The sequence below is a fragment of the Felis catus genome, chromosome C1 (genome assembly GCF_018350175.1).
Source record: "Felis catus isolate Fca126 chromosome C1, F.catus_Fca126_mat1.0, whole genome shotgun sequence".
Taxonomy (NCBI): domain Eukaryota; kingdom Metazoa; phylum Chordata; class Mammalia; order Carnivora; family Felidae; genus Felis; species Felis catus.
In genome coordinates, this window is record NC_058375.1 from 17,273,079 (window position 1) to 17,299,087 (window position 26,009).

At 37.2% G+C, this 26,009-nt stretch overlaps 1 protein-coding gene across 5 annotated transcripts in view; it reads right to left on the reverse strand.

The window, feature by feature from the left end:
- Positions 1 to 425: 425 nt before the first annotated feature.
- The window catches only part of HNRNPR (heterogeneous nuclear ribonucleoprotein R), a 32,767-nt gene continuing 7,183 nt past the window's right edge, over positions 426 to 26,009 (reverse strand). For 3 of the 5 annotated variants that reach the window (XM_011284550.4, XM_011284547.4, XM_011284548.4), the window contains 7 exons: positions 22,953 to 23,066; positions 13,279 to 13,455; positions 11,469 to 11,604; positions 8,611 to 8,825; positions 4,581 to 4,730; positions 1,851 to 1,972; positions 426 to 1,714 (listed from right to left, as the gene is read on the reverse strand). In XM_011284550.4, the coding sequence (XP_011282852.1) occupies positions 1,102 to 1,714; positions 1,851 to 1,972; positions 4,581 to 4,730; positions 8,611 to 8,825; positions 11,469 to 11,604; positions 13,279 to 13,455; positions 22,953 to 23,066 (1,527 nt within the window). In that variant the 3' untranslated portion in view covers positions 426 to 1,101. The remainder of the gene's footprint in view (positions 1,715 to 1,850; positions 1,973 to 4,580; positions 4,731 to 8,610; positions 8,826 to 11,468; positions 11,605 to 13,278; positions 13,456 to 22,952; positions 23,067 to 26,009) is intronic. The other 2 variants (XM_019836377.3, XM_045035279.1) reach the window with 1 other exon arrangement.

Here is a 26,009-nt window from a genome sequence, read left to right on the forward strand (position 1 = left end):
TTTCCTGTTATACATTCACTTATCCAGCAAGTAAGTTCTTCAGGCAACAAATTATCCTTTATAGAAAGAATGTGGGTCAAAATAAATTGCAGTCTGCTTCCCCAGCCCCATTTTTATTTAACGCAAATTATCCAATGCCTGCAAGAATGTTCAAAAGCCTTTGAACCTGTTTTTATAAAAATAAAGGATAAAATTTCAAAATTAGAAGAGACTATGAGAGAACACCAACCAATAAAGTGTTATTTGGAATAAATACTAGAATTTAGACTAATTCTCAGTCTGATAGCCACGGTACATATTGGAATAGACAAGAAATTTTGCATGAATTTGATCACTCACATAGGCAGTTATAATTTGAAAACAATATTCCTCGCAAGGATTACGAATAAAATAATGTTTTAGGACACAATTGAATTTGAAATAGGTAATGTTTTGAATAGATTTTTTAGTTTTATTGAAATCTTACATGAACAAGAAATTGGAAATACAATCACATCAAAGAACAAATTGTCACGGCTTTGACGTTTAAGCCAAACAAATTTTGTAGGGCAGATTTCAAAAAGGTGTGAAGTTATAACAATTTAAAAACACAGTTAACCTACTTCTAGGAATGCAAAACATACAATCATAGGTTATTTTCAATACAAGAAAACTTAAATTTGTTTGCTTTAATTTCTTAAAACTACTAAGACAAAGCACTAGCTTGTATTTTTATTTACAGCATACTCCATACTCCTATGTAATCTATCCCAAATCCAAAAAAAAATGAAACTGTTCAAAACCAAAGGTTCTGCAAAATCATGATTTAACAGTGTGCTCAGCTTGTTTTTGAAACTAAAATGAAGCCTGAAACGATAAAAGCATTGTAACCCCCAGAATAAGGGAACTCTGCAAGCCCAATAATGTCCAAGAGCATTTATGAAAAGAGGAAAAAAATAAAAAGACTTGAGTATATATACAATAGTGATTTCTTCAGCCCAATACAAATGGCAGCAAACTGCTACTTAAAGATGAAACAGTTAAGCCAATTTTTTTTTTTTGAAGAATGTAGATCTAGAGCCAATCGGATCTTGCCAATATCATTTTCAAGCCCTCACTTGTCTATTTCCACTGTTGCCCATAAGTATCCTGATAAAATTCCTGGTTGTCATTATTGTAACCATAGTTACCAGAATAGTCACCACCTTGTTGAAGCGGCTGCTGAGCGATGGGTTGGGAACCCCAGTTCTGTTGGTTGTTGGTCTGACGGCGCTTGGAATCAGGTTGGTTGTACCCATCTGCCTTTCTCTTGCCTCCTACATTGCCCCCACGATTGCCCCGAGATCCACGGGAACCACGGCCTCTCTGCTGTTGTGCAGGACCCCCTCTGCCACCCCTAGAGCCTCTTGGTGGTCCCAAAGGTGCCCCCCTCTGTGAATAGCCAGCTCTACCTCTTGGAGGTGGTGCTCCCCGCCCCCTTGGTGGTGGTGGAGCACCTCGCCCTCCCCTTCCTCCTCCTCTTCCTCTTACTGCATAGCCATCATCATAGCCGTAGTAGGGATCTTCATAGCCTCCACGATAGTCGTGATAATCATAACCATAGTAATCATCATAGTAATCTTCATAGCCATAGTAATCTGGAGGGTAGCCATATCCACCTCTCCCCCCACCACGACCCCGACCTCTAATTGGAGGTGGCATACGAGGAGGAGGGTGATAGTAATAATCTTCATACCTAGCAACGGAAGGAAGGGAGAAAAGAAAAAAACAATTAGCTTACATCAAGACCAATCCTAAATTTTTTATTAACTTGATCTCTATTACCAAGTTATTCCTTGTTCAGAGATGTATTTATTAAAATGCAGACTCACGCAGTGCTTCTGGAAGCCTGTCTAGCAGCTTGGCGCTCTTTCCTTTTCTTGTCTGGTGGCTTGGCTAAGACTATTTCAATTTCTTCCCCTTCTATTTCTTTGCCATTCATTTCATCCATGGCCTATACAAAATTACAAAAATAAGTTTATGTTGCAAGTAAACTAGTACTTTAAAACATAATTACAAAAACATGTCTGTGCCACTTAATACAATTAATAAGCAATTTATTTCACAACTATCTTAACTGCCAAAAGAATGTGGGTGGCTCAGTCAGTTAAGTGTCTGACTTCAGCTCAGGTCATGATCTCATGGTTTGTGAGTTCAAGCCCTGCATCAGGCTCTACAATGACAGCTTTCTTAGGATTCTCTCTCTCCCTGTTCCTTTGCCCTCACTCCGCCCCCCTGCCAAATTATACTGAAAACAAACTTGATGTCCTACTATTATATTTAAAAAGGTAAAGGGGCTTCGAGGGCTGCCTATCACTGTTCCTTAATTCTAAATAACTAACCCCTCCAAGTTGAGCCATACCAAAGAAGCAAATCCACATCTGGGAAAAGCACCAGTATTAACACAAACTTTTCAGGATTCAAATTTTTAAATAAAAAACATGGCATTCAACATGTAAACCTGAAACTACTCTTCCATAAAAATCTTAAAGATATTAAAGACAAATGACGTTACTGAATGCGGTTGTCAATTAAACGGAACAAGATACTGACCAAAAATTGCCTAGGTTTCCCCCACAACACTTCACCTAAAACATACTTCCCCTGAACAGTTAAGAGCACAGAGGCCAGAACAGGCGTGGACTAATGAAGACTCAAGTACTCACCTGGGAAGTAGTAACCATAAGTATTCTATGCTCTGTCCTTTATCTACGCTGTTCCACCTAACAGCCTCTGCCATACATCAAAGTTCAAGTAACTCAGTAACAAGGTATCACCTCCTCACCACAGCTTTTCTGTTTTCTTACACAACCTTTTCTTCTCTGGATGAACAGAATAAAATGCTCTATCTATAAGGAGCATTCAGTGATAAAAAAGTATCTGAACAAAGACTAAATCAGTCCTCCTCTACAAGCTAATTTCTCCCCTTTACCACATTAGCTTTGGCTCCTTCACCTAAAGCAACTAAGTCAAGTCTACAAAAGCTTCCCAGATGCTGATAAATTCTGTAATGTGGCAAACCACCCAATTTTTATGATTATTTTTAATTAGAGGCAACTATTTATTTAATAAGGACTGAATGAAAATGAGTGTTTAGAAGGTATAAATTTATCAGTTATCCGTTTCATACCTTTGGCAGTTTCAGAAATCAAGCATTAGATTCTGTACTAAACTGTGAATCTGATAAGCAGTGCTATCTCATTAATTAGTTTCCATCAAAAAGCAAACCAACAGGGGCGCCTGGGTGGCTCAGTTGGTTGAGCATCCAACCTCGGGTCAGGTCACAACCTCACAATTTGTGAGTTCAAGCCCTGCACGGGTCTCTCTGCTGTCAGCACAGAACCAGCTTCAGATCCTCTGTCCCTCCTCTCTCTGCCCCTCCTCTGTTCACGTGATCTCTCTCAAAAATAAACAAACATAAAAAAAAAAAGCAGCAAACTAATAAATTCTAACGAGTCAAAGATTCTATAAGGCACACTTTAAAGCAGTACACCCTAGGCAGGAAACAAAAACTGCTCAAATTAGAGGTGGCACCACTCCACCAACAGAACATGCAGGAAAAGAACTAAACCTGAATGAGTCACTGAGGATTTTGAACGTAATTCCCCAAATACATAAAAATCTTTTTTAGTGTTTTGTCTTCTTTCCCCCACTAGGAAAGGCAAGAGGAACAAGAAACTAGAAATTTTACACATTAAAAATGATACTGATCCATTATGAGAGAAAAACAGCAGAGTATTCAGCTTTGATGTCATAGCCACCACACGAAACTACTTTTTTCACCATTTTCATTACTATCATCAAATCAACTATTACATGCAAGAAATATCTCTAACAACTACTGAAACCAGCAAAAGCAGTTAATACTATTAGAATTCTAAAATGACTGAAGAAAGGCAAGACTAAAGGGGTGCCTGGGTGGTTCAGTCAGTTAAGCGTCTGACTTCAGCTCAGGTGATGATCTCATAGTTTGTGAATTCCAGCCCTGTGCTGGGCTCTGTGCTGACAGCTTAGAGCCTGGAGCCTGCTTTGGATTCTGGGTCTCTCTCTCTGTTCCTCCCCCACTTATAATCTGTCTCTTTCTCTCAAAATAAATAAACATTAAGAAAAAAAAAAAAAGGAACTAACCATTCTCTCAGAACACATCTGCTGAATTAAATATGCTGTACTGTGTGTGAAGTCATGTACAAGGCTCAGGTTCCTTCATAAATCCACAGAGTAGTTATAGTACATTCATTACCTGTTTTACCATTTACAACAGCTAATTAATACACCTTGTAATATTTCCAAGGCATCACGCTATCAAACCCTAGGTTTACAAAAACAATACAGAGATTAAAAATACTTGCCTGAAATCACAAACCCAGTTAGTAATAATCAGGCTTTGAAATATGAAGTCTTACCTGTTAAACTATTACCACTTCAGATAATTAAAAGATAGTTCCAGAGCTCGGCAAAAGCTGAAAACCAATTTTATTTCAGTTTTTAAAGTCATTTTATGGGCTTAGCAAGTTTCAACAACAAAATTCGAATATCAAGATGCAAAATTTCAAAATCTCTACCTTAACAGCTGCTCCTCTGTCTTCAAAATGAACAAATGCATAATCTTTCAACTTCTTCACTCTTTCGAGTTTTCCAAATTCAGAAAATGACTTTTCCAATATTTCTTCTGTCACTGTAGTAGCCAAGTTTCTCACAAATAAAACTTTCACCTAATACAACAAATACACAAAATTGGCACTGGCTACTTAATTTTAGCTGAAGTCTTACACTAAAAGTATTTCTTCCTATCCTCATGGCAACCTTGCCTTTTCAAAAACATTAAATATTAAAAGTACATCACAGAAAGTATGAAAACTACCAAGAAAATTATTGTCAGTTACCAATTTATATAGATTATTGGGTCCTTCTCTTGCCCTGCCATTAAAATCCCTAACACTGTGAACAGAACCCTCAAGGAACCAACACATAATTGCTAGGTTGATTCAAAAATTTAACGTCGTCCCTCAACACCCTCTAAAACAGTATGTTTTGGGGCTTTCCCCCCTAGAACTGAGTGAGCAGATTTCAAAGTTCATATGAAAAAATAAACAAGAAATGGGGGGAAAAAAGAACAAAAGAACAAAATTTAGAGACTAGCCCTACCACATATAACAAATTATAACTCTTAAATCACTGAAACAGTGTAGTGTTCATCTGGGTAAAAATAAAAGTTGGGGGGCGCCTGACTGGCTCAGTGGAACATGCAACTGCTGATCTCAGGATTATAAGTTCACACCACATGCTGGGTGTAAAGTTACTTAAGTTACTTTTACTCTTTAGGGTAGGACCCCCCTGGTGGAATTTAGAAAACAATAAAGAAATCAATATTATTCGATCAAATTTATTCAAAAAAAAAGTTGGATTTATACCTCACACTATATATACCAGGATAAACCCCAAATAGATCAAAAACTTCCAAAGGGGTGGACAGGGGTGGGGATGGGGAGAGACTGAAAAATATTAGAAGAAAATAAGGGTAATTCCTTTATGTAAAGTAAACATTGCTCTAAGGAAGGCTCTGTGATTTAAAATCTATTACATAAAGGAGTGATAAAATTCAACTACTAGAAATAAGTGACTTCCATATGGCAAAAAATACCAGAAATGGAGCCAAAAGACAAATGACTTATATTAGAGTTCATCTTTCTTTTTTAGTATCAGAGCTCCAGGAAAAGGAAAAAAAAAAAAAAAAAAAAGCTCAATGGAAACAAAAAGGTATGCATAATTCACAAATACATGGTTCATATAAAGAAACACAAATGGCCCTCAACATATTAAAAACTTAAGCCCATGCACAGGAAGAGAAGCAATCACAATGGTTTTGAGATATATCATTTAGCAGACTGGCAAAATCCAAAATAAGATCATACACTATTTTAACAACGATGAGGAAAATGGGCCTCTTGTATTTTGCTGGTGCGTGAGTAAAACAGTACCAGGGCAATATAGCAGTATCTTAATAATTACAGATGCATTTACTCTTTGGCCCACAATTTTATCTCTGAGAATCTATTCTACAGGTATGTGAACTTGTATCAAGTAACAAGATACAAGCTCATTCATCATAGCATTGTAATAATAAAACGTTAGAAACAACCCAATGTCTAGTTGGCTGAACACAGCACAGTATAATCCACAGAATGGAACTATTATGTAACCATAAAAAATGAGGAAGAGTTCTAAGAGTGGATATGAAGAGACTAACAGGACACACTTTTGGCAAGACATTTTTTCCCTTTTTTCCAGCTCCGAAATAGGGATCCAACTTATAGTCGATGTGACATGCAAGCACTATGTCATAATTTAATTGGCAACATTTAATAATTTTTTAGTGGTATGCATAATAATGGTACACTTCCTTAGAGCTGATGAAATAGGATAGTGAATAAAGCAAATATAGATCAGTGAATATAGTAGGTTACCTGTAACCATCATGTAAAGTCAGGAAAGAACCTCTAAAAGAATAAACCAGAGACTACTAAAACTGGGTGTGTATCAGGGACAGGGAATATGATAGATGGGATTAAGTAAAAGTGGGACTTCTTTGACTATACCTTTCTTCATAATTTTGATTTTTGAACTAAGGAACTGTATTACCTATTCAAAGAAAAAAATTAACACACTGAGTAAGTTGTTACCTTAGATAAAGGGCTATATGAATAAAAATTATCTGAGGAAAGGTATTAATTCAAGGTGAAAAAACCTAACATCGTCCACTTTCACCTCCACCCCCTTTATTTTTGCAGTGTTGTCACAGAGGTCAAACTCTATGTTATGCAGGCCTCCGTTGGTTTACTTTTCTAAAAAAAATTCAACATAGATCTTTTATTCTTTTTGGAGATGAAACCATAACATACTATATAAAAATTATTTGTTGAAACTTTGTTTAAAACGTTCCAAAGGAACAAAGTCCCTTTAAGAAAAATACATTTAGGCTCTTAGGTTTTGATTAATTATAAAACTGACCCAAGTTGACAAAATATCTTCAATGAATTACAACACTGATAGAATGAAGTAATACCAGAAGCTTTTACTCTTTAGGGTAGGACCCCCCTGGTGGAATTTAGAAAACAATAAAGAAATCAATATTATTCGATCAAATTTATTCAATAAGTATTATTCAAGTTTATTGAGGCCTCCCTTTCTTTCTGAAACTTGTTTATGACCTCGGAAGAATATTTCCTTGCATAAAATGTTGACGTTTTCTAACCCTACAGAAAAAAGTTTAGGATGAATTTCAATCTGAAAGGTTACAAGAGGTATGTGAAAAGTGTTGATGAGCAAATTACCAGCTACACTTACATTCTCTGGGAATTTTATTCACCTCTTATAATGTGTAGATATATTATACATTACACATGCTATTTTAAACACGTTTTTATAGAAAAGGTAATACAAACTATACTGTTTCTACAAGGCAGTCAAAGTTGTAAGGGTTCTTAAGAGACTTATCCAATTCCAGTAAAACAGAGAACATCCAAGTTCAGTAGCTTGCCCAAAGTCAAATTGCATCAGAATAAACAAATGGAATTAAAATGTTAGTAAAAAATAAAAAATCAGAGCTATTTAAATTCCCCGTCCCTTCCTTAACACAAATCTATTCAAGAAATGGGAAAAAGATACTGAGCAGCACATCTGAAAGCCTCTGATTCATTTTCAATGGATCTTCTCTTAATCCAAAGAGGTCTGTGCCTACAAAAACTTGATCATACTAGTAAAAACTGGGGCTGGCTCTCCTTCAAACTAGTTAGAGTGAAGACTACTTGCTCAGAACCTGGAAAAAAAAAAACCTTTAAAGAAAGACTTCTGAGTCTAAAAGAATTCAACCACTAATTTCTGGCCATCAAAGAGTTGCTGCCTTATTACCAAGAAGGGAAGAGACACACCAAAATACACAAAAACTCACTAGAACCAGCAGAGATGCCACTCTGATGTGTCCCTTCAATCCCTGGAGTCACCCAAAAGAAAGCCTAACCATCAGATCTCATGGCACCATTATTTACCAGGCAAAGATCGCAGCAATGCAAGTATAAGATTCAGGAGGAAAGCAAGGGCCTGCCACAGGACTTGCCATGCATATTTTGCCACTATCACGTAACAGCAAACATGATAACCCTTTGTCTTTCTTCTTGGAGACAATGCTCTAAGGGAGCTTGACCATTAAATGAAAAAAGTCATAGTATGGTCAATGAAGATTACAATTCATAATCTCCAAAACATTACTTTATTCAACAAGTCCTGGTCTTTTATAAACCTCTGTATCCCTCCTAGTGCCTAGCACTAAACAAATTCTCAGCGTGTATGAACATACTTAAAGGGATTTCATTTCAGTTCCTTTGCACATTTAATCTCTGGGAAAAGGGAGGATTAAAAGAAACTTCTGGATACCAAGACAGGATGTTAAGTTTGGTATTAAAGCAGGTCCTTGCCTAAATAATTAAGATCAAGCGCTACAATCTATGTTTATCATAAAACCTTTAAAAATTGAGCTTTATTCTAAGTACAAAATTTAATGATAATCTCACCCCCATCCCAAGCAACTGCATTTACCTTAGCCATGACTTCTGGATCTGGTTCTTCCACAGGGTCAGCCCATTCAACTGTAACTACATTTCCCCATACTTTTACTTTTCCACTCATCAGCCGGCGTCTGGCTTGTGCTGCTGACTTGTGATCCTCATATTCAAGGAAGCAGAACCCCCGATTCTTCTTTTTGTCATCGGGTTGATGATAGAGAATAACGTCCACCAAACCCTCTGTTAAACCAACAGCCAGATATATAAGCCAAAAGCATCCACCACACATCTAGCGATTAGGCAGACCTAAATCCATTTGCCGAAGAGCAAAAAATATTGAAGAAGCCTCAAAAGGGTTCCCTAATTACCTAGTAGACAATTAAATCAGCATTGTTAGATATGGGTTTTGACACAGTATTTTATGTTCCCTTTTAATTTTTCAGGGTCCTGAGGGTACAGCCATAAACAACAGGTCCAACCACTGTATGCTGACGTATAACATTCTATAGTGTTGGGAGTGTTTGATATAACATGACCTTGTAATTTATGAAAACACTACCAAGGAACTTAAAACCCAAATTATTAACATAAACCCAAGAGAACTTACATTCAACAAATACTCATTACCAAAAATCATCCTTGGATCTAACTTAAAAATTAAGGTTTTTGCCAAGAATGAAAATGACTGCTAAATATTACTGTCTTGTGTTCTCATCTTTCCATATATGTTCTTTCTAGGTAGTATCGGCTACTTTGTACTTTTAAAAGCTATCTACATCCTTAAGAATGCTTAGGTTTTTGGGGCGCCTGGGTGGCGCAGTCGGTTAAGCGTCCGACTTCAGCCAGGTCATGATCTCGCAGTCCGTGAGTTCGAGCCCCACGTCAGGCTCTGGGCTGATGGCTCGGAGCCTGGAGCCTGTTTCTGATTCTGTGTCTCCCTCTCTCTCTGCCCCTCCCCCGTTCATGCTCTGTCTCTCTCTGTCCCAAAAATAAATAAAAAACATTGGAAAAAAAAATTAAAAAAAAAGAATGCTTAGGTTTTGGTTCTAGCCCAGACTTAAAGACATTTCGAATTTAACATGTCCAAAACCGCAGTCACCGCTCCCTAAATCTGTCTTCTCTACTTCTCTAACAAACAGTCCCATCTCCTCGTTCTCAAGACAGAAATTGAGGACTCATTCTTGATTTCTTCCTTTACCTCCTGTACTCCCCTACCCAATTCTGAGCCCATCTACCTCTTTCCACCTTCATGGCTATTATCCTAGTCCAATCTTCTATCTTAACTACCATGACAGCCTCAACTAATTAATTAGCTTCTCCTCTTAAGCCCCTCTAAACCATTATCCATATGGCAGCAGAGATAATATTCTATAAGCATGAAACAGACATTACTCCCTGCTTGAGACCTCCAAATACCTTCTCATTACACAAAGAATCTAAACTCCTTACATGGTCCACAAAAGCCCCCTGTGGCATCTCATACAATTCTACCCTTAATTCTACAGTAATTTGAAGAACACTGGCCTTCTCTCAGTTACTTTAATACACCAACTTCTCTCTTGCCTTGGAGCCGTGGTATGTGTTGCTCTCTTGGAACGCACATCCCTTTGCTCTTTGAATGCTACATCCTCCTCATTCGTTGGGTCTTGGTTGAAATGTCATCTTATCAGAAAAGCCTTCCATAACCATCAAAGCAAGGATAGTAGCTATTCTCTAGCTAGGTATCATCTCCCTCTTCTCAGTGCTTACTGCTTACCCCAATGTATAAATATTTCTTTAATTTTTTTGTCTTATCGCCTTTCCCAGAATATAAACTCTACAAGGGCAGATAATACATCTTATTCACCCCTGTATCCCAGCAAATAGCACAATGCCACCACTTAACAGGCACTAGATATCAACACTTGCTGAAGGAATGACTAAATGGGTAAGAAGCCAGAAAACTAACAAAGTGATGAGGTCAAAGAACTGCACCATTAGGGGTACGTAACCGACACAACTGTGACAGGCGGTGGCAGTGGTTACAAAGTGGAATGCTAGAAATCAAGATTTTGGAGTGGGGAGAATTTCTGGCGGCAAGATCCAGAATGTGATCTGGATGTGGGGGAGCTGAGGTAAAGAACTGGGGATGAGGTGGTCATTAAACTAGGAGGCTAGGGGATTGGGCAGTTCATCGATATACATGTTAAAGGTACTACAAATAAGTCAATTTAGGGCAGAAGAGAAACACTACGAGCCAGAGCAATCTCCAATTAATGAAAGACCGAAACCAGAAGAGCAATAGATGACAGCATCAAGGAAGGAGAAAGGATAATATATCTGGAAGACAAAAACATGGTTTTTATGAGGGGAAGTAATGGTCTAAATCAATGTTTTTTTAAACCATAGCCAGCAACAGTATATCCCTACCCACATTGAAAAAAAAAAAAAAAAGGAACAGGAAATACCATGCTAAATCATGCATAAAAAGTGAAATTAACAGTTTTGTTAAATTTTGTTTCAGTTATAAATGTATATAGACCTGTGATGTTCAACAAACTTCTCAATTCCATGGATTTAGAATCAGAAATTTTCCAAAATCTGATTTAGACAAGGCAACAGGAAGGATAAGAACTCTCACCCTCTTGGCCCTGAAGCACACTTAATGTTGGGAAGCCTTCAGGGCAAGACTATGGCAAAAGCTAAGGCACAGAAGTGAAGGGGTCATTCCAAGAAATTAAGGATGAGAGGGAACACACTTAGTCCAAACCACTGCAAAGTAGAAAGGAGGCAACTTAAACATTGAAGATTTGTTTGAATTTTTAGATTAATATACACCTTTTTTTTTTGTACTTATAAATAGTACCACAGACGTCCCAAAACTAACTTCTACTAAATACATTTTTGTTTTACCTGTGACTTTACTGAATTCTTCCAGAATGTTTTCCTTAGTCTTATTCTTCGGAATTGATCCAACAAAAAGCCTGTTGTTTGCCACAGAAATGCACACTCCAAGGTGTTTACCAGGGCGAATTTCATAGCTGTCACACTGCAAGGAAGAAGAGAACCAGATACCCCACAACCATCCCAAACTCAGGACGACTGATCTCAATCTAAAAAATTCAACAATTTAAGGTCAAACACTTCCTGCTTCATGAACTCACCGAGTTCCCTCATGCTTACCATTATATAAATGTGTATTTTAGAACTTGTTATGGTCTCTCATCTTAGTTTGGTTTTGTTAACTTTCACTGCTCCTCTGGATAAAAATGACTCAGTTATTTCACTTTATTTTTTAAAGTATCTTATTTAATATTTCAATGTGATCTATCTGAAAAATTGTCCAGAGAACTTCAGAAAAAATACCCAAGACTGATCATTCAGGGTCCTTGGAGATAAAATTAGATACAGATAAGCCAAAGGCAAAATAACAATACAAAAAGAGTAACAACTATGTATAATTAATACAAAAGAAATTTAGAAGAATTTCACATTCTACACAAAACACAGAATTCTAAATGTATACATGAAAAGTTTTAAACAGCATATCAAACACCTTCAAAATACCTTCAAAATTACATGAAATAATAGGAAATAAAAACAGTTTTATTTGAATCACTATGGTGATGGTTTCCTTGGTAAACTTCAGCTTCTTAGGTTTTAACATTACTTACCCATTACCTTACTAAAAGATATGTGATTATTAAAAAATAAAATCATCCATACATTACCAAAAATGTGGAAATAAAGCTTTGAAAACTTTCAATAGTAAGTCAGAAGGAAAAGTCCCTAATAAAAACTAAAATCTGGGTCAAGCTAGAAGTGGAAGTAATTTAGAAGTGATTAATGAAACCAAAAGCCCTGGTGGAAGAGGTACCCATTCTAGAAGGACTGGAACTAGACAAAGTGAGGCTTTTAGATGTCTGGAAAGAGTAGGCAAAAACAATGACACTGTTATTTTAAGTTACTGAGATGGTTGTACCAATACAGGAGTGAAGATACACCTCATTTGCAGAACTCTGTTACTCCTACTCCTCCTAGTAGTAGTCATACTATTGTACTACTAAGTACAAAGGGTTAAAGGCCCTGCAAAAAGGAAATTACTAGATTACAGAAGATTAGCTATAAAATAGTAAAAAAAAAAAAAAAAAAAAAAAAAAAAAGGGAGAGAAAGATTAAAGACAGAGAAGGCTGAAGGGCCTGAAAACAAAATATAGAAAAGAATAGGCATATACTTAGAAAATAAATTGTATGATTAGGTGGTGACAAAAATAAAAGAGTCTCAATAATTTCCTGAATTATGTCCTAAAAGTCGCTGTTACTCAGTTATGCTCTGCAGAATCCATCCCAGCCTTCATCACCCTTTTGAGAATCTTATCCTAAAGTTTAATAGTAATGACTGACATCCTTTCTGCCTAAAATCAAAAGGGAACTGCAGAAGCCAAATGCATATTCAAATGAAAGTTTAGTTACTAGCCAATCTAATAAATAACTTCTAGGAATTATGAGAGACTTTCTCTAACACATTATTTCTTGGGTATGTTCATTCTTTTTTACTTTTATAATCAGAAAAGACAGAGCAAAGATCACGTACCAATTTAATCAATATATAACCATTCAAAGCAAAAGCTGAAGAAAATAATGTTAACTGCAAACATTTTTAATTGAGGTAACTCTCTCAAATAATGACTTGCTACACGGTGTGTATTTCTTTATCACATACCAGTTTAACAGCTTCCTGTGCAGCTTCCTTTCCACAGAAGGTGATAAATGCATACCCTCTGTTCTGACCAGACAGTGGATCCATCATAAGACGTAGATCCCAAATGGGACCAGCCTTTTCGAAAAGGGGTACCAACTCATCCTCATATAAATCTCTTGGTATTTTACCTACAAAGACCTGAAAAAAAAAAATCTCTGTATTACAATCCCAATGTAAACATTTGATTTTAGAGTCATAAAGCCTAACTGCCCTTTTTCTAAGGGGCTAGGGGCACAAAGATGGTTAAGGAGGAGTAAGTACAATTTGAATCTTTGGGGGTTAACCTTAATGTTGATTTATTATGATTACCTTAGGGTCATTAACACAGAACAATATTCTATAGGGAAAAATGGAAGCTAATTAATAGTGTGCAAAATTCGTATAACTCTAAATTTTTAATTTTCATAGTTTTTCCTTTTCTCACAAAAATAACAAAGGACATGTATGTATCTTTGGGAAATATTTCTGCATTTTTATAAAAACATTCATTGAATAAAGACTGAAGTGCTCTTCCTCAAGCTGTCTCAACTCTAGTATCTTTACCACTTAAAACTCCAGAGCTTCTGGATGGAACTGGAGGGTATCATGCTAAGCAAAATTAGTCAGAGAAAGACAAGTATCATATGACTTCACTCGTATGAGGAATTTAAGATACAAAACAGATGAACATAAGGGAAGGGAAGCAAAAATAATATACAAACAGGGAGGGGGACAAAACATAAGAGACTCTCAAATATAGAGAACAAACAGAGGGCTGCTGGAGGGGTTGTGGGAGGGGGGAGGGGCAAAACGGGTAAGGGGCTTAAGGAATCTACTCCTGAAATCATTGTTGAACTATATGCTAACTAACTTCGATGTTAAATTAAAACAAACAAAACCCTCCAGAGCTTCAGTCTATCCCTTTCTCTGTCAGAGTATTTCATTTTAAGGTGTGAAAAAAATTCATCATTTGAGGATTTGGTGCTCTACCTTAATTAAAATTATGTAATAAGGATTAAATTATAACATAAATTAGAATTAAACAATCAAAAACCTTCTCAGTATTTAATATCAGATCACAATTTTCAAGTTTCCACCATGTCGGCAACATCAAAGATAATCTTTCACATGAAAACATTTGCAATCCACACACAGTCTTAAAGAGTAAATGTTTGTGTTAGAGATGAATTTTCTAGTGAAACACATCTTCATCTTTTCATACTATGAAAAATGACCTGATTAGTTAAACAGCAATCCAAAAGATGGCCAAATTATTACTAGATATTAAGTTTCTGGTGTTAATGTAACAGTTGTTCTCAGACAACCCTTTTCAAAATAATCAAATTTACCTTCACTGCTGTCTGGCAAAACTTGAGGTCTTCTTTTGAATTCCTAGTATAATTCTCACATAACAGCTATTCAGTCCTTCTGTCTCAGTGAAGTCTCCAATCCTCGTTCACTAAGTCATTCCAAGGAGATTGTGTGGGAAAGTCACCGGTGTCCTTATATTCTCTCCTCTCAGCCTTAAAAACTTTCTCAGTAACTGTTTTTACTTCTTTATACCTCAGAGAAAGGGATTTACTTCCTTTCCAAGGTTAACTCCTTACCCCTAATAACTAAGCCCATTTCTTCTCCCCACCTTCTTCTGGAAATAACCGCAAACTTTATTTCTTCGACTCTCCTATTTTGATCAGTACATCCTTTCCTACCCACTGGTTCTTGTCTTCAAACGTGCCAAATTTCCCATAACAAAACAATATACAAACAAGAAACCTTTACCCATTTAACCTTTCACTTTCAAATGCTTTGAACACATCACATCTACTATATCCTTAATGCTGTGCAGCTACAGAGAATAACTAGACACCTAAGGCATCATCTATGCGATATCCCTATAGAACCATGTTTCTAACGAAAACTCACTCTGAAAAGCCCTTGCCATCTATGCTCTCTCTCTAACTAGCACTGGCTTCTTCCTCTAATGCTAAGCTGTATGCCCAAATGTCACTAATGGATACTTTGCTTCCTCAGTCTCATCCTCCTTGCCTTTGCAATAAGCATTAACATTAGTGGTGCTGCCTCCTAAAAATTCTCTTCCCTTAAATTTTCAGGATCCTCCACTAGCCTGGTCTTCTCACCTTTAATTATTTCTCTATCCTTTCCATGGTGATTCTTCTGGCCACCTAGTAGTAATCTGCATGTTTCCCAAAGTTATGGCTCTATCTCATCTTCCCTGTATTTTCTTCACTTTTAAAGATCATATCCATTCCCCAAGTCTACTGTATAGTCATCTCCCAGATTTACATCCCAAGACCTAATTTTATACTTCCAACTGCCTACGAAGCATTTCCTCTTGGTTGTCCTGATTTTACCTCAAATCACCAATAAGTCTAGCAATGCCAATTTTGTGTTTTTAGTTTTTTTTAAATGCTTATTTATTTTTGAGAGAGAGAGACAGACAGACAAAGCACGAGTGGGGGAGAGAATCTGAAGCAGGCTTCAGGCTCTGAGTTGTCGGCACAGAGCCCGACACGGAGCTCGAACCCATGAACCACGAAATCATGACCTGAGCCGAAGTCAAACGCTTAACCGACTGAGCCACTCAAGTGCCCCAAATTTTTGTTTTCTGAATACAGATGCAGACATAAACATGAATGATGATGTATCAGAATAGTACTAATAGTGGTTTATCAGTGCATGAAAAAACTGTTCTAATTTTATTCTTTTTCTTTAATTATATTTCCTAAGTATTATATGGTACATATAATAGATTTGTAACAAGTGTTTCTTCCTTCCAAAAAACAAAATAAGTAAAACCCACACTTGCCAACTAGTTCCTTTAATTTTCCCCGTTTCTCTTAGGAGAACGTAAGTTCTGCTGCTCCCTCCACCCATGAGATGACTAAAGAAATAATACTTATGTAAAAAAAAAATCTCAGATATTTTGAATCCCTCCCATCCCTATCCATATCCAATTAATCTTTTAAGTATCAGCTTCAAGTTGTTCCAATAAATAATACCTAGCCTATATAGATAACTGGATTCCTCCCAACTCATAGAACTTGTCCAAACTTTTCATGAGACATGGAATTGCATATACCTTCAATTCATGTGCCATGTTTGTTTTTCTAAGTTCTACAGATACAGTGAATACCACAAACAAGGTCTAAACATGAGACTTAAATACTACTGATAGAGAAAAAAGTTAAATACACAATATGATTTCAAGAGGTGTTAAAGGCTAAGAAAAAAGCAAGGAAAGGGAATAAATGATGAGGAAGAGGCTATATTTTAATTAGGAAGGCTTCCTTGAAGAAGTAAATTTGAACTGAGACTTAAGGTAGAAAATTAAGGAAAAATCTGAGGAAAGAGCATTCCAAGGTAAAGGAACTGCAAAAAGATGGGAATACACTAGACGTAGCTGAAAAAACAGATACAGGACAGTGATGGAATAGAAACCTGTTGGGAAAGAGAGAACAGGGGCCAGATTAAGTTAAACCATGTTAGGAGTTTGCATTTTATTCCAAATGGGTTGCGAAGATATCAGGGGGTTCTGGGCAGTGAGTAGGTATGACATGTTCTAAAGGGCTGTCAGCTAGGTAGGAAATGGATTGTATGGAGAAACAGGCTGACCAGTCAGGTTCACAAGGCAATCCAGACAAGGGATGATGGTGGTACAGACTAATACGTTGACAGCTGTGAAGGTAGGGAGAATGTGAGAAATAGCTGACTTTTAAGTTATGTTGGATTCAAATCTACATTTTAGTTACTTTTGAGTAAGTTTCTTAATCAGTGAGTTGCAATACCCTATCTGGGAATAACACCATCAAGAGGGTTCCATTTCCATGTGAGCAGAGAGCCCACGTCTTGTTCTCATTTTATTCCCAGTACGGATCACAGTGCCTGAAACATTAACAGCTGCTCACCTTTGACGAATGTACAAATGAAAATCTACCTCATGCTGTTAGCTTATGCACTAGATCCCGTTCCTTCTCTTCTACTCAAGGACACTTGGTCCAGCAACAATTTGATCATCAATTTTCTCCTTTATATATAGACCATTCTCATCAGCACACAAGTGATCATAATTTCTCACTTAAAGTTTAAATGAAAACAAAAATATATCTTGACTATGACACACCTTCCAGTTATTGTCCCATTCCTCTGCTACCCTTTATAGCAAAAGTGCTCAAAAGAGCTATACATTCTTGCTATTTTCAAATCCCTCACCTCCCACTCTCTTGAATCTTCTCCAAACCCAGCTTTTACCACCACTGCCAAAGTCACTAATGACATCCATGTTGCCACAATCAAATGGCAATTCACAGTCCTTGTCTTACTTGGAAAGTTTGTTATCATTGACCAAGCTTCCTTTTGTGAAAACTCTCTTCACTTGACTTCTAGGATACCACACCCCAGGTTTTTCTCTTTCTGCTCAGTTCCCTTGCTAGTTAGTTCCTTCTCATCTCCCGAACCTCTAAACGTAGAGGGCTGTGGGGATCAGATCTCAGACCTTTATTTTAGCTGCACACACTTCCTTGGTGACCACATCCAAACTTTGGTTTTTAAATACCATCTGGATGCCTATGCCTCCCACCATTTATAATCTCCAGCCAAAACTCTCCCCTCAACTCCAGGATTATATAAGCAACTGCTCACTCAACAGCTCCATTTGGAGATCTAAGAGACATCTAACTCTTAACATGTCTAGAACTGAATTGCAATCTTTCAATCTTGCCAAAATGTCCTTCGGTACAGCATTCTTCAATAAATGGCAACTCCATCCTTCTAGCTGCTCAGGTCATAAGCTTTGAAGTCTTCCTTGGCTTCCTTCTCCCATATCCCCATATCCAACTCATCAATAAATCCTGATAGAATCTAATCACTTCTCACTAGCCTCAGCTATACCACCCTATATTATCAATCCTATAAATGAGCATTCATTAAGACAAAAAATAAACAAGGATAACTGGTATTCATTTTGAAGTGTATTTTTTGGTGTGGCTAAGCTCTCTGGTCCAACCCGGACAAAGTGTTTTTATATTTGAGGTTACTTGTATTTGAATATTTAAAAACTGTTCTTGAAAGCAAATTCTGTTTCATATTGCTTCTATTAACATAATGCAGTGGTGCTTCTTAATTGCATTTTTCACCACCCCTATTTCTTCCATACCCATTACAAATATATAATAGAGCAAAGAAAGAGCAGAGAAAGTAGCAATATGAAAAAACCTTTGACACACAGCTAAGTGAGGAAGCTAGGTGGCAGATTATTATACTACTTCTATCACATTTGTGCTTATATTTTTAGAACCAGAAAGTTTACCTTATCAAGCAAACCTAAAGTAAAAAACCTGTATTTTCAGAAAAAGTAACTTAATGATTGATTAATCACTTTACAGAAAGGATTCACAAGACAAGTTCCTTGTACTTTAAAATATCATTTGAATGTTAGAAGTCTAACTTACAGATTTTTTTAAGAATACTGTTTTACTTTAAAAGAAACATCAGCATTAGTCAGAGAAAGACAAAAATCATATGACTTCACTCATATGAGGACTTTAAGAGACAAAACAGATGAACATAAGGGAAGGGAAACAAAAATAATATAAAAACAGGGAGGGGAACAAAACAAGAGAGACTCATAAATATGGAGGACAAACTGAGGGTTGCTGGAGGGGTTGTGGGAGGGGAGATGGGCTAAATGGGTACGGGGTATTAAGGAATCTACTGAAATCATTGCTTCACTATATACTAACTAATTTGGATGTAAATTTTTAAAAATAAAAAATAAAGCTAAATAAAAAAAATAAGAGGGGCGCCTGGGTGGCGCAGTCGGTTAAGCGTCCGACTTCAGCCGGGTCACGATCTCCCGGTCCCTGAGTTCGAGCCCCGTGTCGGGCTCTGGGCTGATGGCTCAGAGCCTGGAGCCTGTTTCCGATTCTGTGTCTCCCTCTCTCTCTGCCCCTCCCCCATTCATGCTCTGTCTCTCTCTGTCCCAAAAATAAATAAACGTTGAAAAAAAAAGTAAAAAAAATAAGATTAGAAAAAAAATGTTCTGGGGGAAAAAAAAAAAAAAAAAAACATCAGCAAATCCATGGTCAACAAAGTCCCCAGTATTATAATCACTGGGGTCCGTGAAGAAACAGGCTAACAATACTGGTTTACTGGGGGACCTGGGCGACTCTGTCGGTTAAGCGTTGGACTTTGGTTCAGGTCACGATCTCATGGTTCGTGGGTTCTAGCCCAGTGTTGAGCTCTGTGCTGACAGCTCAGAGCCTGAGGCCTGCTCTGGATTCTGTGTCTTGCTCTCTCTCTGCCCCTCCCTGGCTCACACTCTGTGCCTCTCTCTCTCCCTCTCTCTCTCAAAATTAAACACTAAAAAAATAATAGTAAAACAGGGGTGCCTGGGTGGCTCAGAGTCAGTTGAGCGTCCAACTTAGGCTCAGGTCATGATCTCACTGCTTGTGAGTTCAAGCCCTGCGTCGGGCTCTGTGCTGACAGCTCAGACCCTGGAGCCTGCTTCGGATTCTGTGTCTCCCTCTCTCTCTGCCCCTCCCTCTTGTGCTGTCTCTCTCTCTCTCAAAAATAAATAAAACATTAAAAAAAAAATAATAACAATACTGGTTTACTAAGAAAAAGGAGATGGCTTCACTTCAAGATCAGTTTAACTTAGGACATTAACTTAAAAAGGCGAAAAATAAATAGTATTCAAGAACTAATCAAGCATAATTCCTTTAAAAGTTTCTAAGCTCAATTTTTAATTAACTAAAATGAAATAGAAATGCTTTCCTTATATTAACTTGTTGGTCCCTGTGCCACTCTGGCTCCACATGAACCCTTTGGAGTCAGCACTCAGACATGTGCAGGTAATCCTCCCCACCCCCCACCCCCATCAGAACCAACAGCATCTAATGAACACTGTAACAACAGTCCTTTCCTCACTAAGCATCAAGGCTTGAAAAAAAGTTTTGGCTGTCTACTATCTATCCATCAAATATTTCAACAGTAACAGAGAAAGCCCTCTGAGGCTCTGGAAGCAATAGAAGTAACAGGCAGCACAACATCGTCTTTTGAGTGCCTACGGAGTTCGTCCATCATCCAGCTCTTATTTGCTATTTTGCAAACACAGCAGCTCTTCCTTATACACAATTCAATTTAGGTACTACTAAATCATATACTTTTACATCTCTGTTAAATATACTGGTTTTCTCACACTTCCATGAATCAACCAAAGAATTAAATCTCAATCTACCATTTCCCTTAAATTCCTCTACAAAACATCAGTGCTCTGCTCTTTAAACACGTAAGTGCTTATTATAACGTAAACAAATAAAAACAGAAGTTCCTTCCCAAAATAGTTGTACAATGCCAGCTGAAGAGGCACAGGTACTAGAACCAGACCTGATCTGAGGGCCAAGACACACTAAAAAATACACTTCAAAATTAATACCCATCTCTCTGTACGTTTCGCATCTCAGGGCAATGTTTAAGAACAACGTCTGCAAATGGGTGCTCACTTATAGGATTAACTTATAGTACGTTCTACCCAAAGATGAACCCTTCGTCTTCTCACAACTAAATTTTACTACTGTCAGTCTCAGGCACTGACCCTAATTTCAACTTTCTCAATCAAGAGCTAAAAATTTTTAATGACTGTAATGAAATATAAAAAGAAACAAAAACTTAAACTTCACAGCATCAAAATGACACCAACTAAAACCAATTTAGTAAATTAGCAACCCAATATATTAAAAAACCTCTTATTTTTCTGATTTTTAAAAAACTTTAATTTTCAACAAGTATAGACCAAATCTCATTTAACTTTATAGGAAGAATCCAAACCTTTACACTAAGATTCTGTGGTAACAAACTGCTTGACAGGAGTGGCTTACGCTCATACAGGGATTTCACTGTAGCAATATTTGCTGTATGCAAGGATACCCAATATATAGGAAAATGCATCTTTTTCAGAGACAATGCAATATAAGAGAACATACATATTTTACAATTAAGATACCAACTTTGTTTCTAACTGGATACTCAAAATAGCTTATCCTATCAAATGGTTCAAATGCTTTCAGCGAAATCTTAAGAGTACTAACAAACTCCTTTCTTATCTATATAAAACAAAGATACAACAAGTCTCCATTAATGAGCTCGTTGATAAAACCAATCCAATGGGCTAAAAAAGTTCATTTTTATAATTATAAAATAGACCAACTATAAAAACATAGTTTTAAAATTATATTTTATAACATACGATAATATATAATATACAATAACGTAATATACAATAACAATATTATGCAGTCTTAATTTTTATTCCTAAGGATTTTATAACTAAAGAAATAAGACTAAAATAAATGTAGTAATTGGTAAATATCAACAAGGACATCACTTGCTGGATGATACATGATAGATAACTTTTTTAGACTGTATTCCCCTCTTGGAGGTGTTTTAGGCTGCCTCAAAATAAGGAAGAGGCAAATGAGCAATTCCATTTTTTACTTTTTTCCCCCCATTTTTTATTTATTTTATGACGGTCTAAGGTAAGAAAACAAAACTTAATGGTAAAACCATCAGAAAAAAGTACATTATGAAGTCGTTCAAGTAAGAAGGCCAAACTACCTACTGTTTAAAAGTAAACAAAATATAAACGTAGATTTGAAAGGGTTCAAAATCTAAGTAGAATGTTAAAAATGAAGAATGGGTTGGGGCAAACTGCCTGGGTGTGCAACTGATCTTGGGTTGTGAGTTTGAGCTCCACGTGAGTATGGAGATCACTTAAAAATAAAAAAATCTTAAAAGAAAATGTTTAAATGCTTGGAGTCCCTTTTAATATTGCTAAATATTAAGAAATAGAATGCTAGTTGTAATTGTGTTTGAAAGAAGTTCAGGGAACAAAGACCAATGCATGTAAACTCTATTCTCTACACAGAGAATATACTGGAATTACTTCTGATATAAATCTAAAAGGTTATGTTAATTGGTGATATCTTTATTCACAAACTAGAAATAATTATCTTTGCTCGTGGTTACCTCAAAGACACCAATCAGAAAAGGTCCTGCTGTAAACTTACATTTTGGCATACAGTTTTTACCATTTAAAGGATTAGAACTGGCTAACTAACATAAAGGTGTATGAAGAAACCTTTACAAAGGCTCATACGGGAGGAAGGATTGCTTCTTTGCTCAAGGACAAACCAATGTGCTCTACCTTTATCTGATTCTACATCCTTCCCTTGTGTAACCCACTCCCATCAATAAATCTCTCAGGAAATATTGAGTACCCTTTATGTGAGGAGGGTGGGTCAAGAAGGGAGGACAAGCACTGTTCAAAATTACTGACATGAAACAAAAACAGAACAAAGCAATTCTTTGTCCTTAATAACCTCAACCCAAGCAACTAAAAGTGTGTTGTTGGCTGCACGGTTTTAGAAACTAGTTCTAAGAACTCTAATTCCTTTACGAAGTGTTTGGGCATCTACTAGTCACGTGATTCTCCTTGCTTAGGAGGACAGTAAAATACAGATGGATATCCAAAATGAATAATTATAACTACACTTTGAAAAGAATCCAGTATTCTTCCCTATTATAGAATAGAATAATTTACAAACTGGAAAGATTTCGGCAAACAGCTGAAGAATACTCACTTCTGTTCCAATTCCCGGTTGCACACCCGAGTACACACTGTCTGGCGGAGGACCGCCATACTTCCTCTGTCCTGTGGTTACATCCAGAGTATAGCCAGTCCTCTCAAGCAATGCCTAAAGACAATTATACATCTGTTTATACTTGGAATTGTAAGCAAATTAAATCTCTAAGCACAGAACACATTTTTGTTACGAACGAGAACAGAAAGACGGGGTAAGGATTATTAAAAACGTGACAGAAGCTAACCCCCGGCTATCTACATACACATACTGCAGCATTCCTCATTTGCATTCTCCTCTACTCCAATGAGAGCTTTCCTTAACTTGTTCCCTTTATATACCATATATCCACCTGTGATTCAATTCAAATAAAATGTTCTCTACTCTTAAAAAATCATAAGTCCCAGGGTGTCTGGGTGGCTCAGTCGGTTAAGCATCCAACTCTTGATTTCAGTTCAGGTCATGGTCTCGTGGTTCATGGTTCATGGGTTTGAGCCCCTCAGACTCTGTGCTGACAGTTAGGAGCCTGCTTGGAATTCTCTCTCTCTCTCCTTCTGTCCCTCCCCCAATCACGCTCTCTTTCAAGAACAAATGAATTACAAAAAAATAAAAAATAAATCAGAAGTCCTACCTCCTTCATGCAGCTTTCTTCATTTGCTATGTCTCACATCTTCCTACTCTGACTTTCTATTATAGTCAGGTAATTTAACCTTTGTTTTGTTTAATCCTTTTGTCTTTACTTCCTGCTATATCATAAGCTCTATAAAAACCAGACCATTTCTCATATAGCACGGATTCGAAATATGTGGCAATTACCGAATGAGTATACTCAGGTTCAAAAACAAAAAACAAACAAAAAACAAGCAACTTTATGCTTCCTGATTACCAACTTTTTCCACAACATTATATTAGGTATTGAAGGAATACAGAAAAGAAAGTAAGGGTTTATATTTATAGGAGAGGCCTAAAAAAACAGAAAAAAATGGAAAAAAAGGAAATGCAATTACCTAAAAAGGGGAGAATTTTACACTTCATGTCTTTTTTTAAATTTTTTTTTTTTCAACGTTTACTTATTTTGGGGACAGAGAGAGACAGAGCATGAACTGGGGAGGGGCAGAGAGAGAGGGAGACACAGAATCGGAAACAGGCTCCAGGCTCTGAGTCATCAGCCCAGAGCCCGACGCGGGGCTCGAACTCCCGGACCGCGAGATCGTGACCTGGCTGTAGTCGGACGCTTAACCGACTGCGCCACCCAGGCGCCCCAACACTTCATGTCTTAAAAATGAGATGGTCCCTGATTTGCGGTGATTTGACTTACAAGTGTTGGCTTCAGGATGGTGTGAAAGTAATATGCATTCAGTAGAAACCACACTTCATATTTTGTTTTTTATCTTTTCAATATCCAGTAGGATATTCTCGTGATGCTGGGCTGTGGCAGCCCAGGGAGGCTCAGCTCCCTGTCAGCCATGCGATCACAAGGGTAAGTAACCAATACACTCACAACCATTCTGCACCCATACCGACCAGTTTTTCACTGTCAGTACAGAACTCTATATAAATTACGTGAGATATCTAACATTTCATTATTAAGACATAGTTTGTGCCAGATGATTTTACCCAACTAGGCTAATGTTAAGTGTTCTAAACACATTTAAGGTAGGCTAGGCTAGGGGTGCCTCAGTGGCTCAGTCAGTTAAGTGTCTAACTCTTGATTCTGGCTCAGGTCATGATCTCACAGTAGTAAGGTCCTAATATCAGTTGTGAGGTCCTGAGAACAGGCTCCCACTGGGTGTAGAGTCTGCTTGAGATTCTCTCTCCTCTCCCTCTGCCCCTCCCCAGCTTGCACACATATACATAGGTGCTTGCTCTCTCTCTCGCTCTTAAAAAAAAAAAAAAGAAAAAAGGCAGGCTAAGCTACAATGTTTGCCAGGTTAAGTGTTATCAGGTGAATTTTCAACTTAGGATATTTTCATCAACTTAAGATGGGTTTACCTAAGTGTAACTCCATCCTAAGTTGAGGAAGATCTATACACAATGTCAAAGCAACAAGAGATTTTAGACATCATCAGGTTTAGTGGTTTTCAAAAATATCTTTGGAGGAACTCTGGGATTCCAGAGTTATCTCAGGCTCTCTATTCTTCTACCTTTGACTCAAAAAGAGCTGCTCTACCTTGAAGCACAGAAATAAATGTTGATACACAATAAAAACACACTACATATATTACATACTTACACATTACTTGTCTAATATGTCATATACACATATCACATGTATAATACATACCTTACCAAGAGCAAATACCCAGCCTGAGGGAAATAACATAGGCCTATTTAATACACGCTAATAAGTTTTCCTTAAAAATAACTATTATGTCAGATGGGCTTTTCATGTATTTATTTTTTTAAGTGTCCTTATTTATTTTGAGGGAGAGAGCAGGGGAGGGGCAGAGAGGGAGGGAGAGAGAGAATCCCAAGAAGGCTCCGTGCTGTCAGCACAGAGCCCGATGCAGGGCTTGATCTCAGGAGCCACCCAGATGCCCCTCACGTATTCATTTTAAAAATACAGGGGTGCTTGGGTGCTCAGTGGGTTGAACGTCCAACTCTTGATTTTGGCTCAGGTCAGGGCCTCACTGTTCAAGAGTCTGAGCCCTGCACTGGGCTCTGCGCTAAGAGCATGGAACCTGTCTGGGATTCTCTCTCTCCCTGTCTCTCTCTGCCCCACCCTTGCTCCCACTCTCTCTCTCAAAATAAATAAGTAAATACTTAAAAAAAAAAAAAAAAAAAAAAAAGAATGGGTTATGCCATTTTATAGATGAGGGGGGAAAAGGTACAAAAGGAGGTTTATGTAAACCAGTTCCATGATAGAAGCCACAAGTTCTATTTCCTGTCTAAAACATAAGACTGCACAAACAGCTTCATTAAATAAAGTAACTATTTCAACTTGAAAAGTCTATCTCTGTGGCAATAAAACATCAACATCCATTTAACAAAGGAATTAGGTTCACTGGTCTTTCACCAAAAGCCCTATATTCACCTTTCAGGGAAGTTTATCTCAAG